Consider the following 17,320-nt stretch of genomic DNA (forward strand, 5'->3'; position numbering starts at 1 on the left):
AATATGTGGAATGCACTTTAATAATAAGCAACTAGAAATAAATCTTTTTAATCTTGACTGATTTTTGTTGAAAGAAAATATACATAAAATTTCACTGAATACAAAAATAAGACAGTAAAAGAAGGAACAATTTACAAAAACAATACAAAGGACACAAGTGATAGTCTATACATAGTGAAGATCCAGACAGAAGTTACTGTCACTAAAACACAAAATACCTACATGAAAAACATTTGAAACAAATAAACGAACAAAATGTGTAAGATAAAGAAAAAGATAAAGACGTCTAGAGAATTTTATTTTTATTAGGTTACCTTTGGTGAACTGAGGTTCTTCTATTTCAATAGCAACAGGGGGTTTCCATTCTTCTGGTGGTTTCTTCTTAATCACTTTAAAAATATTGTGTAGTTTTAGAAAATTGGAATGATTTCAATACCAAAGAAACCAAAAGAAAAAGCAACACACAAATCTCAATATGAATACATTGGCAATCGACACAAACAGGCACATGTACTCGTTTAATGCTAAAAAAATTAAAAGTATCTAAGCTATATTTTACTGATCAAGGTAAGAAGTTATAGATTGAAATTGAAAGAAAGACATTTTCCATGTTATAGGAAGCAAACAAATGATATACCTTTAGCTGGTGGGGCTTCCACTTTTTTGGGAACAGGGACAGGTACTTCCTCCTCTACATAGAAAGGCTCTTCTTCACTCACTTTAAAGATATTAATGTTAAGAATACAGAATTGACCAATTTGGTATATTTGGTCTATAATTGCATATACTACCTTCACAAGTAATGAAATGATTAAAAAAGAATAACCAACAAACAGTACTGACACCCACAACACATATATTTGCTACTTCGTTTCCAAATTGTTTCCTTGAGAACACTTGTAAACTTTCAGAAAAACTATGATGTGAAAAAGACAAATGGAGCCCTTGGTTAGTGTAGCTATGGAATGCTTGATTTAGGAAATCTAATTCACCCAGTATTCACCTGCACTAGGAGTACTGCCTATCCCCAAAAGAGTAGCAAGATCCAAACTGGGTAATAATTTACTGATTTCTGAGAACCAGGACATACAATAAACTCTAAGGGTGTGGCTGCTTAAGTGTGAAATGGAGTTTTAAGGAATATTTACAGTGCAAAACCCAAACAAACAAAACCCATAGGAAGGTGTCTCAGAGTTAGGGTCAACGTACATGGGTTCTCACTACAGGGCTTTAAAATAGCAGTGTAGATGTTCCTGCTTGGGCTGGAGCCCAGGCTCAGAAACCAGCGATGGGAGTGGGTCTCAAAGCCTGGGCTCCAACCTGAGCAAAATGTCTACACAGGTATTTTTAGTGCTGTAACCTGACCCTCACAAACCTAAGTCAGTTGACCCAGACTTTGAAACTCACTGCTGCGGCGTTGTTGTTGTTGTTGGGTTTTTTTTGCAGTGTTGATGTATGGTCAGATAGTTTCTAGTTGCAACAGAGGAATGGGCAGACAACCTGGTAGAGTTAGGTTGGGGATGTATGCATTTAGTTCAAGCAGAAACATTTGTGCTCAGCCAAGTCCTTTCTTTTATTACAGCCTCTGCTGAATTTGTTTTAGAGAAATAGTGGCTGGACAAAGGAAAGGTGGCTAATTTACTGGAAGGTTTTAGCTCAGATTTCAAAATATAATTTTCATTTGTCATATAATTTAAAATTAGTGCTACCATTTTCTGTGAACTCTTAACAAAAAGACTGGGAAGGAAATTACATCACAATAAGGTTAGATACTTTTTTTTAAGGTGCCTCCTGCCTCTGGACATGATCCTGCAAGGTGCTGAGCTACTGTAGGTATGAAGGGCCCTCAGAAACTTCCCCAATGTCAATCTCAATGACTTATTTGGGAGCTGGGTCAATCCAGAACACTCAGCACGTCCAGGAGTTGCTAGGTACTTTGCAGGACTAGATATAATGCCCACCCAAGTCAATTGAAAGTCTCCCATTGACCTCAGTGAGACCCTAGGAACATGTAAATCTCACTGGAATTTGTCATCTTGAGAATTCAGCTGCATACAGGCAGATTCAACATGTCACATTCAGAGGGAATTCAGGCAATGGCTTTGTGCTCACTGCCCTCTGCAGTGTTAAGTTACCTGTGTTACAGATCCACCAGTATATTTTTAAAGGTTACAGGTGTCTCTGTAAGTTTGCTCATTCTCACAAAACAACAAGCAAACATGAATTTAAGTTAACAGAGACAGCAGAGCAACTTAAACTTTAATGCACCAATAGCTGGATGCATATTTGTTTTGCAGAATTTATACTTTTGGAGAGTAGTAGCATGTTTTCTTTTCCTTTGGGTAAGCTCCCTAGGCACTTCAGACATTTTAAATTATTGTGTAGGTTTAGTAACAGCAACATGAAATCAAGAATGTTCAGTAAAAACGCAAGGCAGAATTCATGGCACATTTACAGCACAGACATACAAAGAACATTATATGTTGTATCTAATGCTATATCCAATGTACCTTTAGCTGGTGGCTTCTTCACTTTTTTAGTAATAGAAATTGGTAATATTTCTTCTATGACTACTCTGTCGGGAACATCAGGCACTTTAAAGATACAGAATATTTACATTTAAGAACTTTAAAAAACAATGTACAGAAGCATAAATACTAGAGGCAAGAAGTAGAACACTAATACACAATGTTGTAATTCAACAATGCAGAAGAAAGATATATAAAAAAAGCTATCTAACTTATATGTGGCTCACAGATCACCAAAGCAACTGCAGATTGATGAGGTATTATGGAAGCATTAAATCATAATTTAATACAACAATAACAAAAAGACATATCTCAACATATACATATGAGCCGATGCTCTTTGCTGTACCCACTTCTGCCAAAAGTGCATTTCTACACATTCCAAGTCAGAGCTCTGGTACAAAATCCAATCAAATCCTGAGAAAATTCAGCTCCTCTGTGACTTCAGTGACTGCCCCTTTCCATATGAGGAGAGCAGGGTCCTTCACACAAATGTGGCTCTGTGGCTCTCTTTGAGATTCTCCAGTAAATACAGCAAGAGCCCTCTGACAGCCACTTGAGATAAAGAATTTGTACAGAACAGATAAACATTCCAACCCCATTGCCTTGGCATAAGATGGGAGAGCGGGTACAAAGAAGCCACTTGCACAGATGGAAGTAGGCAGTGATCCTATGCTTGAGTAAATTAGAAGCAACCCATGTCCACATCTAGAAAATGACATGATTTTAACTGTAAAGACTCCAAAAAGCTTATTATGTAGATTATGTTCTCTGAGAGCCAATAAATTGGGAATTTTCTTCTTGGTAGATGGAATCTACTTGGCAGTAATAAGTGTACGTATTTCTACCTACATTCTGCAAGGAACAACCTAATCTTTGCTTGCAGCAGCAAGCTGCTGTGAGGGTCTAGTTCAAGCAAGTGGCTGCTTTTTTTAGATGCCTTAAGCCACAACCTGCAAAACTCCCACTTCTAGTAACAAGTATTCTTTTTAGGGCTGTGTGAAATATGCCCAGTTTCTTTCTGGCAGGGCTGGTGCATAAATTTCCAGAGACCCAAAGTTTAATCTTAAGTGTCATGTAAGTCTGAACCCATAAACTCAAGATGAAATTGATTGAGACTGGCAACTTTCATTGGTTTGGTTACAAAACCAGCCACATTCAGCCCAAATTGTCCTGGCCAGGAGACTCTGCTGCCCAATAAAGCTCTGTGCCACTCGCTGCACTTCTACTTGCCTTCTGGGAGAGGCCTGCAGACCTTGACCAGCTCTCTCTCTGGGGACAGCTGGCTCACTCTCCCTTCACAGGCTCTTCTCCAGGCTGCTGGCTGGTCTTCTCCCCCATCCTGTTATTTGGGAGGCCAGTAAGGTGCCTTCTCCCGCAATTCTCCTCTTCTCACAACTCCCAGTGCAGGTGTCCTGCCCATACTACCAGTAATACTGCTGCAGTGAGGCCAAGTCTTACGGCTGTGGCTCAACAAACCTTTTAATTCACCCCAGGGCTGAAACACCCAGAGTGCACAACAATGGGGTTTCTCGATAGCTTGGAGCACCACTGGGTTGTCTCAGCCCCAGAGTGAGTTGAAGTACTGACAGGCAGCAGATGAAGGGCCAGAGGAGCCTTTCCTTAGGAGAGGGGGGAAGGAGGACAGACCACCCAGAAGAGGAGAGCACCTGCGTATTTAGTAGGGAGTTGGCCAGGCAGCTTCCCCTCAGAGGCAGAGAGAGACAGGCAGCACACTGTTTGCATCCAAGACAGGAGCTAATTAAATTATTAAGCTTCCCCCAGAAAAACAAAAGGAAGTCAGGAATCTCAGGATGGAAGATTTAAGGCTCTTGAGAGCAGAGAAATTCAAAGGGCTTCACTTTCAGGAAAAACATTGGCCTGCCCCAGGTGTAATACAAAACTTTAATCTAATCCTGAGTTTTGCTTGCAAAACAAAATAGATTAAAAAAAAGATGGCTGCAAAACCAAAAGATTTATTCAGGCCTAAAACTCTTTTAGTTTAGTTCATACCTGTGTATGAAACCTCCTCCTCTGTGTGAAGAGAGATGGACATTTCCTCTGACAAATCCCAATGCACTTTCGCTGTTGGTACATTAAAGATAAAGCCTAGTTTTAGTATTGTTTCTCTGAAACAATATTTGGGGTAGAGGATATATATTCCTTATCCACTCAATGTGGTTGTTATAGAAATGTGACATTTTAATTGCTTTCCTGCCACCTCCGACACCAGATAAATTGGAGGGAAATGCACTCCTACTGCTGCCCCTGTACCCCTTAAGGTTCCTGGAGTTTTGGTGGAATGTCAGAATTCAAGAGAAGTTACTGTGGCAATATGGCAGTCAGATTGCAGGACCATAGCCAGGCAGTTAGAATATTTCTTTTATAATTTAAATCCATGGATGTGGGTACCTTTTGCTCGTGGAGCTGCTTTTCTTTTTGGAACAGCAATGGACACTCTTTCTTCTGTGACAACTGTCTTTGGAACTTCCGGTACTTTAAAAATAGCAATTGTAAGAATAGAAAGAGACATATGTACATTAAAAAGAATGACTAAAGCATATATACATGACACAGTAATAGAATTTGTATGTAAGATTCTTCAGCACTGCTGGCACTTTGTATTACATGTAATTTAACTACAAAATTTCACTCACAGAAAAAACATAACATATTAAACACACAAGAAAATGACAGATGTTAAGAACACAAAGGCATCTTTGAAAAAAATGCTGATGATTTGAAAAGACATTGATACTTTTTATTTTTAAGAAGAGACAGTGAGCTTCTGCATACGAGTGATACTCAGTTTATGAAAATTAGTGTGTACCTAAAACAACTATGCAATTCATAGCAGTTTTGAAGGCACAAAAAATGCAGGAGTGTGACTGTTTTACAAGATTTTCTGCATTTTTTACAGGGCAGAAATCAAAATTCCTTTTAATTCATAACCAATTGAGTATAAACTGTTTTTTTTAAAATCAGATAATTCACAGGTTCAAGGCCTGCTGCGTTCCACTGATTTCCGATATGCAGAAGCCTCCTGTATCCCCAGAAAGAGCAGATGTAATTTTAACCGGGAAGCCACCACTTTTTTGTGGACTGGAACAGGCACTTTCTCTTCTGGCACAGCATTTTTGGGCACTTCTGGCACTTTAAAGATATTGTTTATTTTTAGGAGTTTTGAATTACTCACAAACAGGAAAAATAATAGGCAACAAAAATACAAGTACAGAGGCCTGACATTTGTGTAAGTCAAATAAGGAAATGAAAACACACACCAGAATCTATATTTTATGGAATATAATTAGACAGTTAGAGATACAAGACAATATTAAGAGATAAACATCTGTTGCCTGGCTTCAAAAGGCAATGTACCTCTTTTTGGTGGAGCCTCCTCCTTTTCAGAGATAGCTACTTTTTCTTCGGTGATAATTTTCCTGTGCACTTCAGTCACTTTAAAAGTATTAAGTGTAGGAATAGTTAATTGTAATATTTGGAATGAACTTTAATAATAAGCAGCTAGAAATAAATCTTTTTAATCTTGACTGATTTTTGTTGAAAGAAAATATACATGAAATTTCACTGAATACAAAAATGAGAGAGTAAAAGAAGAAGGAACAATTTACAAAAACAGTACAAAGGACACAAGTGATAGTCTATACATAGTGAAGATCCAGACAGAGGTTACTGTCACTAAAACACAAAATATCTACATGAAAAACATTTGAAACAAACACAACAAACAAACAAAATGTGTGAGATAAAGGAACAGATAAAGACATCTAGAGAATATTATTTTCATTAGTTTACCTTTGGTGAATTGAGGTTCTTCTATTTCAATAGCAACCGGGGGTACCCATTCTTCTAGTGGTTCTTTCTTAAGCACTTTAAAAATATTGTGTAATTTTAGGAAATTGGAATGATTTCAATACCAGAAAACCCAAAAGAAAAAACAACACACAAATCTCACTATGAATTCACTGACAATAGATAGGTGTTTCTGTGGGTTTGCTCATTCTCATACGTAATGGAATTGTCTAAGGAAGTCCAAAGAATGTCATTATATATCTCTGAGTTGGTCAGTCAAACAACAACAGGAAAGGAGGAATAATTCCCTCAGAGACAAAATCTTCATAAAGACTGAGGACAGAGGATCCTCTTGATATTTAAGATTAGATTGATGTTTTTCACCTATTTTCTGTAAGCAACCAACTATACAGTTTTGTAGTGGGTTGGGCTGAAGACTGATCATAAGAAGTGGCAGAGCTGTTTAGTAGTGGCAAAATGTCATAATATATGAAACTTTACCAGCATTTAAACAAATGGTGTAATGAAAAATGTTCACCTACACAGTGAGGGAAAACTTAATTTTTTTTGTAAAAAACAAAAAATTATTTCAAAAATAGCAGGATTCTGAGATCGTTTTCATTTTAGCCTATACTCATTGAATTGTGGTTGTACCTGTAACTGATGAAATCTCCTCTTCTCTGTGAACAGAAATGATTGCTTCCTCTTCCTCTTCTTCTATCCATTCTTCCAATGTTGGTTCTTTAAAGACAGGTTCAGTTTTAATGTTTTTTGTGGAACAATGGTTGTGGCAGAGGTATAACAATTCTGATCATATCAATGTGACAACTACAGCCATAGACAGGAAACATTAAATGCTTTGCACACGTATGTTTGCTTTGCACTAAATTCTGTTCCTTGCCCATGTGCTAGGGACAAGGGGCAAACTACATCTCCAGTAACTCTCAGCGTTCAACTGTGTTTTCAGTGGAGTGCCACAGCTTCCTAAACGTCCCATCACAGCAGATACAATGAAGAACCAGCAGTAAAGCAGTTAAATAATTCTTCTTATTCTTTTTGTAGGTGGTAAAGAAAGACTAGTACAAAATAAGAGGGCAGGTGATGTGCTGGACAAATAAACTGAGAAACCAGCATATTCTTTAGAACTGTATCAGGGAAAAACTCAACTTGTGATGGGGCAAGAGGCCAATTTGCCTAGGTGCAAGCAGAAAGGAACATGTTTACATGAACAAATACCTTTCCGCATATTCATATTTCATTGGGGGTAACTTGGGTGTTGACTTTAGGAATTTTGGCCCTTTTGTTGTTTTCTGAATAAAAATGTGTGTAACTATCCCAATCTGACTTACTATTCATTAATGGATTACACAAATGGCGAATCTTGGCTTGGGACACTATGGGGGAGATCTTTAACTGGAGTAAATTGTCATAACTCCATTGAAGTCAGTCTCCATTCAAGCTGAGACTCTGCCCCAGAATGGTAATGAGTTATAGTGCAAAAGCAGTCAGTGTTTCTCATCTGTAGCACAGAGAATAGTGCTTCTGTATGTGGGGAAGGAAATGATGGATACAACCCTCATGTGTGTACCCATGCCTCATGGGCCAGATCCCACAAGGTGCCTACTATCCAATTATCCTTAACTTCCATTGTGTCTTCATTAAGAGTCTGATCCAAAGCCCACTGCAATCAATGAGAATCTTTCCATCCAATTCAATGGGTTTTGTATCAGGGACTAAAAGTACAAGGACTGGACACCCCACAGAAAGCTCTGAGCAACTGGGAAGTTATGGGCTCCACATGTAAAACATAGTAATACAAAAACTCACATATAACAACCAAGGCATGTTTCTGTATTAGGAATCATGCCTTTAAACAACAAATTTGCACTTTAAGACAACAAGAACAATCTACAGAATTGATGTTTCTCACATGGATCACTGCTTGCAATATATCTTCAGGTGGTGGGACATCACTCCTTTAGAGATTATAACTGATACTCTTTCTTCTGTAATATATACTTTTTCTTCTAAAACTGTTTTTGATGTACCTCAGGCACTTTGAAAGGTACTAATATTAAATTGATGAATTTCTAATTGCAATGAGTAGATAATATCCCAGATTGCTATGACTAGGTTTTTGAAGATTTAAGAACACTGATACTATATAACAAGAGCACAAATAGTATATGGCACAGTACTACACAATACACACAAAATAAACTCATGATCCTCTGTCAATAACACAGTACGCTAACGTATAACTTCCAACAGTAACACAAATGCAGTAAGAGGTCAATAACAAAACAGAAGATAAGAACAGATGCTATTTAAGAATCAACATGTTCTGTGACTCCATCGGGAAGCATACCTTTAGCTGCGGGAGCCTCCACTCTTTTAGGAACAGCAACAGGTAATTTTTCTTCAGGGACAACTCTCTTAGGAACTGCAGGCACTTTGAAGATATTATTTAGTTTTAGGACTTACAAAATGGAAAAAGCAACACATAACACAAATGGAGACTTTAAAGAGGAGATTACATCCAGACACACATTGCCACAACACTACCAAAACACTAAAGAACAGTCTTTTACACAGTAAACTACAAGGTAATGTACCTTTCACTGATGGAGCCTCTTCTCTTTTAGGAATAGCAACTTTTTCTTCTGGGACAGGTCTCTTAGGCACCTCAGGCACTTCAAAAATATCAAATTTAGAATACTGAATGCTAGTTTTGAAAAGGATTACTGGGGGTACATTGCTATAGAAGTGCATTCATCCGTCTGAGGAAGATAAGCCATTTAACACACAAACTGTACACTTTAACGCACAGAGGTGGGTTACCAAAAGAAAAGTGTCTTTGAAGAAATCAGACCCAAACTCTGATATTTGGAATATGCACACAAGTATTTTAAGACTGCATTCTTTAAGTCAAGAAACTAGAATTGTTGCTAGTTAGTATTAAGTGGTGTTATATAAAACATACAGTTATGATGCACAAATAATCATTGTCATTGAAACACAAATCTATTTACATATACACTGTATGAAAGACATTTAAAACAGCAACATTAAAGAGGTGCATATAGAATGCAATCTACTCTTTGGTATACTTCTAGCAGATAGAGTACCACTTCATTGGGAATGGGAACTTGAATAGGTTTTCTAGGCACTTTAAAGATATTAAAAACAGATTTAAATAATCTTTCTAAAAAGATTTTGAGAACTACATAGACAAAGAACAGACAAGCAATAGACTGCATATAAAAGTATATATAACATATGGTTAGATTTAGAAGTAATCAATAATTATTAAGACAAACATTGTTAATGCTCACACTCAAAAGGTCATGTACCTTTAGCTGGAGGAGCTACTTCTTTCTTGGGAACAGCATCGGGTACTTTCTTCTCTGGCACAGGTTTCTTAGGCACTTCAGGCACTTTAAAGACATCATTGTCAAAATGGTGGTGTTTTAGTTTTTGGAACGCTTATTCAGAGTACAGTGCTCAAAGAGTCCTTTATAGAACCCATACAGTTATCCAGACCAGCTAAGGATGTTAGCACTGCAGCACGTCACAACATGTAGCTATATAATATTAAGATATGTAGGCAGCTATTTGTAAATTACTGAAAGGTAGGCACGGTGCATTGTTATATTATTAATATAGCACTATACATTTCCATGGTGCTTCACAGAAGTAAAAAAAAAAAAAAAAAAAAAGGCCAGACCCTTTGCCAAAGAGCATACAATTTAAATACAAATAACAGACAAAGGAAAGGCTAAGAAAAGGAAGGACAAAGTTTAAAACAAATGAAGTGATTATGGGCTGTGTTACAGCACAAATGATCTTTGAATAAATCAACATCGTATGTAGCAGATAAAGATAACACAAAAACAAAGCTGTATAGTTAATCCACAAATGTATTTAAGACAACAACAAAAATAAGGTAACAAAAAACAAAAAGATCTTGCTTTTCTCATGAGAGCTGGAGTACCTTTAGCTGGTGGAGCTTCCACTTTTTTAGGGACAGGAACAGGTTCCTTCTTTTCTGGGACAGTTTTCTTTGGCACCTCAGGCACTTTAAAGATACAGAGTTGTGAACATTTAGGAAGTTACTAAATTATTTAGTAGAATACTGAAGACAACTTTCAACATGTACATATACAAATACTAAGGAATCAAAAAAGTTTACCTATGTTATTAAACATACATTATATATTTTGTGCATACCAAAGAACATACTAGCTGCTTATCATTTAAATAGTTAAGAATATGGCTTAGCTTGAGAGAGACTCATGTTTGTGTACTTGTATAAGAGCACGTAACTTCTGAGGATGTAGCCATTAGTGGGAGAAATCTGAGCAAGTCTGGCATTCTAACCTGTGGTTAAAGGATAGACACCTGAACGCAGGTGCACAGATTTTATTTACCTTTAACTGGAGGAGCCTCCACCTTTTTGGGAACAGCAACAGGTATTTTCTCTTCTTTTTTCTTACGTGCCTCAGGAACTTTAAAGATATTAAATGTTGGGATATTAAATGGTAATGTCCATAGTAGTTCTGAAGTTATTTTAAGAATACTGTATGTGTATGCAAACTGTCTAAAATACATATATAAGCACATTCAGAAATTTGGAGCATAATCTGAAGAGCTGAAGAGTACTCACAATTAATAGGATTATATTTTTAATAATTAAGAATTAAAGATTAATAAATATGTAAGATTTTAAAAATCTACCTTTAGCTGGGGGAGCCTCAGGAATTTCAACATGTACTTTTTCTTCTAGGACAGTTCTCTCATGTACTTTTGGCTCTTTAAATAAAATCATTTTAATAATGATGAGATGTTGTATTCAAAGTTTTTCTCTCAAAGAATATCAAAGCAATGGAACACAACAATGACAAAGAAGCAATGTAATATGAAACATAAATGTACAATGTGTTTAAAATACATAATTTGTCACCAAAAAGTCTATAAAAAGAAACTAGTAAGATTGAAATGTTGTTTTCATTTGGGTTTACAACTTTTTCATTTCGTACATACCTGAAACATAAGAATATTCTTCTTCTGCATGAACAGAAACAGACATCTTTTCTTCTGAAATAGTCCACGTTTCTACTGTTGGTACTTTAAAAATAGGATTTCATTTTAGTGGTGTTTTTCTGAACCCACATTTGTGGTAGACAATGTATCAGTCTTTATCAAATCAGTAAGTCTATTGTACATTTAAGTCTTAAAGCACAGAATTAGAGACTTAGTATGTATGTGCTAAAACAGTAAACATGAAAGTAATAAACATGAATTTAGTATCTGTTAGAGGTCAACGAGATAGACAGTACAAAAAGCTTCTTAAAACAAAAGAGCATGTAGCCTTTTGTAAATATTACAGAAAAGGAGCACATAGAAGCTGCTTTTCCAAAGAAATTGCAGGATGCTAAGACCATTCATCTTTAGATATAAGCCAGCAAGCAGAATACATGAAGGAAGAGCCACATCACACTGCAATACCATGTACAGAATTTAAACATTTGAAAGCTACGCACAGAAACTATTCAACACAAAAACAAATTCTATGCTACTCTGTAACAGAACAAATTAAACATGAAAGTATGCATGTTACATACTACTAATTAAACAATGAGAGTGGTCACTGCAGGGCAATGTGAAATTGACACAAATACTAATAGACACATATATATCCACATGCAGCACAATGATACATGTAATGCTGGAAAGAATGGAATAGGTAATTGAGAGGTCAAGATCTGTACCTTTCTTTCTCATAACTTCCTCCTCCTCGACTGGCACCCGGGTAGGTTTTGGTGGCGGAACCTTCTTGGGAACTGCTGGTACTTTAGAAATATGAATTGTTAGTCCCATATGTAGTGAGGATACCAAATTAATATTACAGTTAGTTAATGTTTGCAGCACACTGAAAATGTAACAAACAAGACAAATGTAATCTGATCCAGCCCTGCAGCTGTGCTAGGCTTGCATGGGACAGCACAAAATGATATAAGGACAGTGGTTGTTTCTTTTGATCCCCTACCACAGTCCATATCTTATTAGGGGGTTATGAAATTTGTGACCACTGCTGCATGGATGTTCATGGCCTCCTCATTCTGTTGAGTTTTAGGGGCCCAATCAGCAAGGAGCTGGGATGCATATGTATCCATATGCCCAAACGATTGGTTGAAGATACCCTGGTTGATGAACCAGTATGGAGAATTGGAGGTCAGACATGGGTGGGTAAGGGTGAAGGAGATACTCCTTTCCAAATGTAGTTTATCAGCACTCCCTGCCCTCAAGTATTAGATGTTAGCTCTACAGGCTCATATGTTTCTCATAAACTGCTGCATTTATCTTCCTTTCACTACAGCTGTGCAAGGGTTGTTACCATCATTGTCTCAAAGATTGAAAATTGGGCAGATCTATGTTAAATGAAGAACATTTGTTTCTGCAAACACATAAAGTGGCAATATTCCAACTACTTTCATGTCATAGTGGCGTTAAAATCATGCAGTAGGTACCAGTACCTTTAGGCAGTCTGAGTTCTTCCTCCTCAAGCCTTTGAGTGGTTACCTCAACTTCTTCAGCTACAGGTTTCCTAACAACTGCAGGCGATTTAAAGACATTTCACAACATTTAGACAACCTGGCAAATGATCACTCAGATAAAAATCAGTCAGAGCTGGGAGCTGTAGCATTTAATGCGACTTTGAGATGTTTTAATCTTTGCCAGTATTCCCTCTTGCACATCCACTCACATGGTTCACTGGTGATGGTGACCCCTGTGGAATGGGCCATACAGCTTTCCCCCAAACCTGGTGGACCTCCAGGGACCCAGTGAGGGCCAGGGGGATCCTTATGAAGGACCTGGTGACTACCACTTCCTAGTAGTGCAGCTCCATTGCTCTGCCAAGGACTCCACCTGGCCACAGCTGCTTGAGGACTGGTACATGGGGGAAGATAACAAAACCTTTGCCTGAATGATGTTTGCCCAAGAATCTCTACATTATCCCTCAACCTTCCAGTCTCTATTTTATTGCACAGGGAAGACCCAAGTCTTCCTGAGCACCCTGTCCCTATGCATTCTGCTGGAGGGGGGAGATAGGCATGCAGGGATCTGGGGGAGGATCCCACTGCCTAGATTTACATCAGCATAAGAAAGATCTGAAACTTGCCCAGAGTGACCATAACCCTAGTTATACAGATATGTCTCAATCCTGTACCTTTATGTATGGTCACTTCTTTCTTTTCTTTCTTTTCAGCTGTAATTGCTGGCGTTATATGCTCAGGCATGGGCTTCTGAGGAACTCCAATCACTTTAATAAAAACAGCATCACAGTTAATGAAGAGGAAATACACACCCTGAAGAAGTACACCTTACCTCAGGGTGGGGCAGGCCAACATTAGGTGATGATATAATATTTTACAAATAAAACACACAATTGTGAACATCCAACAGTTGTCATGGGGGATTCTGTTCATTTCCGGCTTTGTTGCTAACCCATTGACTTTAGGACCAAATTCTGTCTCGGTTACATACACACTTCTCCCACTGAAATAATTGGGAGGCATGCTGTTGACATATATGGCTCTTAATGCTTCAGAAAAGATTTGTGGCACATTCCTCCCAAATCGGCCTTGTCTGGGGGAAATGCTGGGAAAATCTTCTCAAATAATTAAAAACATGTAAGTGTCAAAACTATGGCTAGTTCATAGTGCATTTGAAAAGCTCTCAAACTTCAAAGTCCACAAATTAATAATCACACTATAATGTGTCACCTTGAGCTGTGTTCATATTATCCTAGCCCTGCTTGATGATGGGCCATGATTTACCACTGATTTGCAATCATAACTCCCCTGTACTTTATTTGGGAAGTTCTACGTACAGATTGATAGCACAATATGCCCCAAAGTACAGCAACAGAAAATCTCACAATGTACCAACTGGGGAGAAAATACAGAGAGATCAGGGCTTACTTCTGAACACAGGGGGAAAATACATAAAGAAACAATATAGATTAACTAAGGAATAACTCCTACTGTCAAACTCAAAATCCTGGAAAGCTACTCTAAACCTTATACTACAAGACTGGTTGGGATAGGCTTCACAGACTGCAGCTGTAATGCACCTGGATAAATGGAAATACATTACAGTTGGCTTTAGATCCCTGACAAAGATAAATGTGGATGTATAGTAGGTGGGTTTGAGTCTTCCTTCCCTATATGCTCATTTCTCCTTTTATACAGGCAGCCACAAGCTGCTTGGTGCCTGATCCTGCTTTCATTGAAGTTAATGGCAAAACTTCCATTAAATCAGCAGTGCAGGTTCAGTTCCATAGAGAGTAGAGGACGGGGTGAAGAAGACCTGCACCACCCCACTGCAGCATGTGAAGCTGTATACAGACTGTATACACATGTATACACACTGGAAACCCCCATGTATCCTTGTTATGAAAGGGTCCCAAAATGAAAAAAAGTTCTGTTTGTCCTTTAAAAATCCTGGTAGCAGCTGAAATGTTAGGTCTTGTAGGTCACGGCCTCTTTAATAGGTAATTAGAAGATAACAGGTCAAGAAAATGGCACAAAATACTAATACTAATTTCAATATTTATGTTCCATTGTATTCAGCAGTGACATTTTTATACATCCCAAAACAAATGAATTATACTGAGCAGGGCCAAGAGAATAGAGAGATGGGGAAAGTGAAGAAAAAAAAAGAGAGGAAAAAAGATTAATAAAATGAAGAAATTCTAATATACCTTCTTCATGATAAACTTGTTTTTCTTCATAAGTTTCCCATTCCTCTTCCCCTTCTTCATAACCTTCTTCCCTTTCATAATATTCCTGTTCTCCATAATCTTCTTCCCATTCTTCATAAGGTTCTTTTTGTTCTTCATAAATTTCTTCTTTTTGTTCATAAACCTCTTCTCTTTCTTCATATATTTCCTCCTTTTCATGAACTTCTTCCCTTCTAGCTACAGAAATCACTTCGATCTCTTGTGGCTTCCTTGGCACTTTGGGAACTTTAAAAGATTGCTCATATTAAAATATGGAGTTTGCAAGGCATAATGTGTGTATTTAATTTAAGAAATATACCTATTTATGGAATTCAAATAGCATATTAAACATTTTTACACAGTAGTCTAAGTATTATATTGCTGTTTTATTGTCTTTTGCTACTCTTGATATTGTCCAAACTTGCTTTGTCTCATGCAGACACAGTTATTCAATTTACTAATAGGTTAGCTAAGTCAGAGCTATCGCCTCAATACGTAACTATGATATCATTATTTTGGGTTACAGGACCCATATTTCAATGGCAATTTTCTCCTATTTGTTCACTGGAAGACTACCACATTGAGTTCATTATATATCAACAGCAAGAGAAAGTTGGAAAAGAAAAAAAATGTTTCAAATTAATATCATCAGCACATACTGGTACCAGGGTGAAATCTGTCTAATGAAGTTAAGATGAATGAAAGAAAAATTAAGAATGAATCTGCATACTTCTGATGCGGATTATCACAGGGTAGGAAAACTGAGTGGCCTATTTCTACACAATGGATTATTTTCTTAGTATACACGTTTTAAATACACTTCTTTTGTTGAAATAATATCCTGTTACTTTTGGGGCTGGGGCCAGAATGCTGGCTTCTTTACAACCTCTGAAACTGTAGAAACGTGTTATGTTTAGTGGTCTAATCTCTCCTTGATATGCACACATATCTCCCATTCACACTATAAAGGCAGATATAGATGCATATTGAGGCAGTATATATCCTTTAGCAACCTCTAGGTGATAGGCACACTGTCCCAGATTTTCTCACCCATTGAAGTCAACTGCAAAACTCCCATTCATTTAAAACGTCACAGGATCAGTTCTAATATTACTCTCAGAAAAAATAGAAATGGAGCATGAAGAAATTAGCACCTTTCCTAAATTCTGCATTTATGGCCCAATCCAACCTCCACTGAACTTGATGGAAAGGCTCCCATTGATTTTAATGGCACTGAATCAAGTCCCTAGTGCATTGTTGTAAGCCCACTGAAGTCAAAGGATGGAATCCCATTGGGAGTTTTTTTACAGGTTGTATACTGTCTACATACTCACTTTTTCTAGATAGAAATAAATAACTAGCATCTTGAGAATACGTTATTTTACCCAAAATGTTTTTATTCCTGACAAAGTTTAACAAAATAAAATAAAATGAAATAAAATAAAATAATAATAATATTCACATAAATAAAAAATTAATTTAAAGAGAGGTTTTTACATATGCCTAATCAAAGCTGCTGATAGCAATGTTTTGTAGATTTATGATGAGAAAAACACTGAAAATACTATTGATTCTAACTGATATCATCTACAAGATCAAGGCCTTTGGGTTGACTAAGCAAGAAGTTACAGTGTTCTCTACCTCTTTTTAAATAGGCAGCTGCATCCCTCAATTTCATAAAATGACACTATAAGAGAACAGTCACATGTTTACAGAGTAGCTTTTGTCTTTGTTTTGCTTGTCTTTTTACTAAGTTTTTATTATTTTTATCTTCAGAGCTTAGGTTCTTGTATGCTAGTTCATGCTCATTTTTTCAATCTTTATCTTGTATTACTAGGTTACAACCTTTAACTAGGATCACGTGAGAAATTACGTCTGTCTTGATAATCAGTGTTCCAGAACATATTTTTGAAATATCCTAATGCATGAGAATTTGGGCTTTAAATATGCATCTTTATAACTTAAAAATAAAAAAGTCAAACACAATAACCTTTCATTATTCCACATTAAATAAAATTGCTTTCTTAAAAATACCTTTTTAAAAAATAATGTAAAAATCCATTTTACCTTTAGGTGGAGCAATTTCTTCAGGAACTTTTGAAACCACCTTTTTGGAGACTTTCTTTACAAGAACTTTCTTGGTCTCTAAAAAATATATATATATATATATATATATATTTATATATATGTTTGCATT

At 36.9% G+C, this 17,320-nt stretch overlaps 1 protein-coding gene across 1 annotated transcript in view; it reads right to left on the reverse strand.

The window, feature by feature from the left end:
- The window catches only part of TTN (titin), a 309,203-nt gene that overhangs the window by 158,860 nt on the left and 133,023 nt on the right, over window positions 1-17,320 (reverse strand). The window contains exons 109-125 of the mRNA XM_065413700.1: window positions 17,191-17,268; window positions 15,972-16,011; window positions 15,106-15,353; window positions 13,570-13,662; window positions 12,875-12,952; window positions 12,110-12,190; window positions 11,382-11,465; window positions 10,769-10,846; window positions 10,333-10,416; window positions 9,692-9,775; window positions 8,954-9,031; window positions 8,707-8,790; window positions 5,907-5,984; window positions 5,538-5,681; window positions 4,542-4,613; window positions 2,511-2,594; window positions 638-718 (exon numbers count right to left, since the gene is read on the reverse strand). Coding sequence (XP_065269772.1) covers window positions 638-718; window positions 2,511-2,594; window positions 4,542-4,613; window positions 5,538-5,681; window positions 5,907-5,984; window positions 8,707-8,790; window positions 8,954-9,031; window positions 9,692-9,775; window positions 10,333-10,416; window positions 10,769-10,846; window positions 11,382-11,465; window positions 12,110-12,190; window positions 12,875-12,952; window positions 13,570-13,662; window positions 15,106-15,353; window positions 15,972-16,011; window positions 17,191-17,268 — 1,569 coding nt within the window. The remainder of the gene's footprint in view (window positions 1-637; window positions 719-2,510; window positions 2,595-4,541; window positions 4,614-5,537; window positions 5,682-5,906; window positions 5,985-8,706; window positions 8,791-8,953; window positions 9,032-9,691; window positions 9,776-10,332; window positions 10,417-10,768; window positions 10,847-11,381; window positions 11,466-12,109; window positions 12,191-12,874; window positions 12,953-13,569; window positions 13,663-15,105; window positions 15,354-15,971; window positions 16,012-17,190; window positions 17,269-17,320) is intronic.

The sequence above is a fragment of the Emys orbicularis genome, chromosome 11, assembly GCF_028017835.1.
Source record: "Emys orbicularis isolate rEmyOrb1 chromosome 11, rEmyOrb1.hap1, whole genome shotgun sequence".
NCBI classification, from domain to species: domain Eukaryota; kingdom Metazoa; phylum Chordata; order Testudines; family Emydidae; genus Emys; species Emys orbicularis.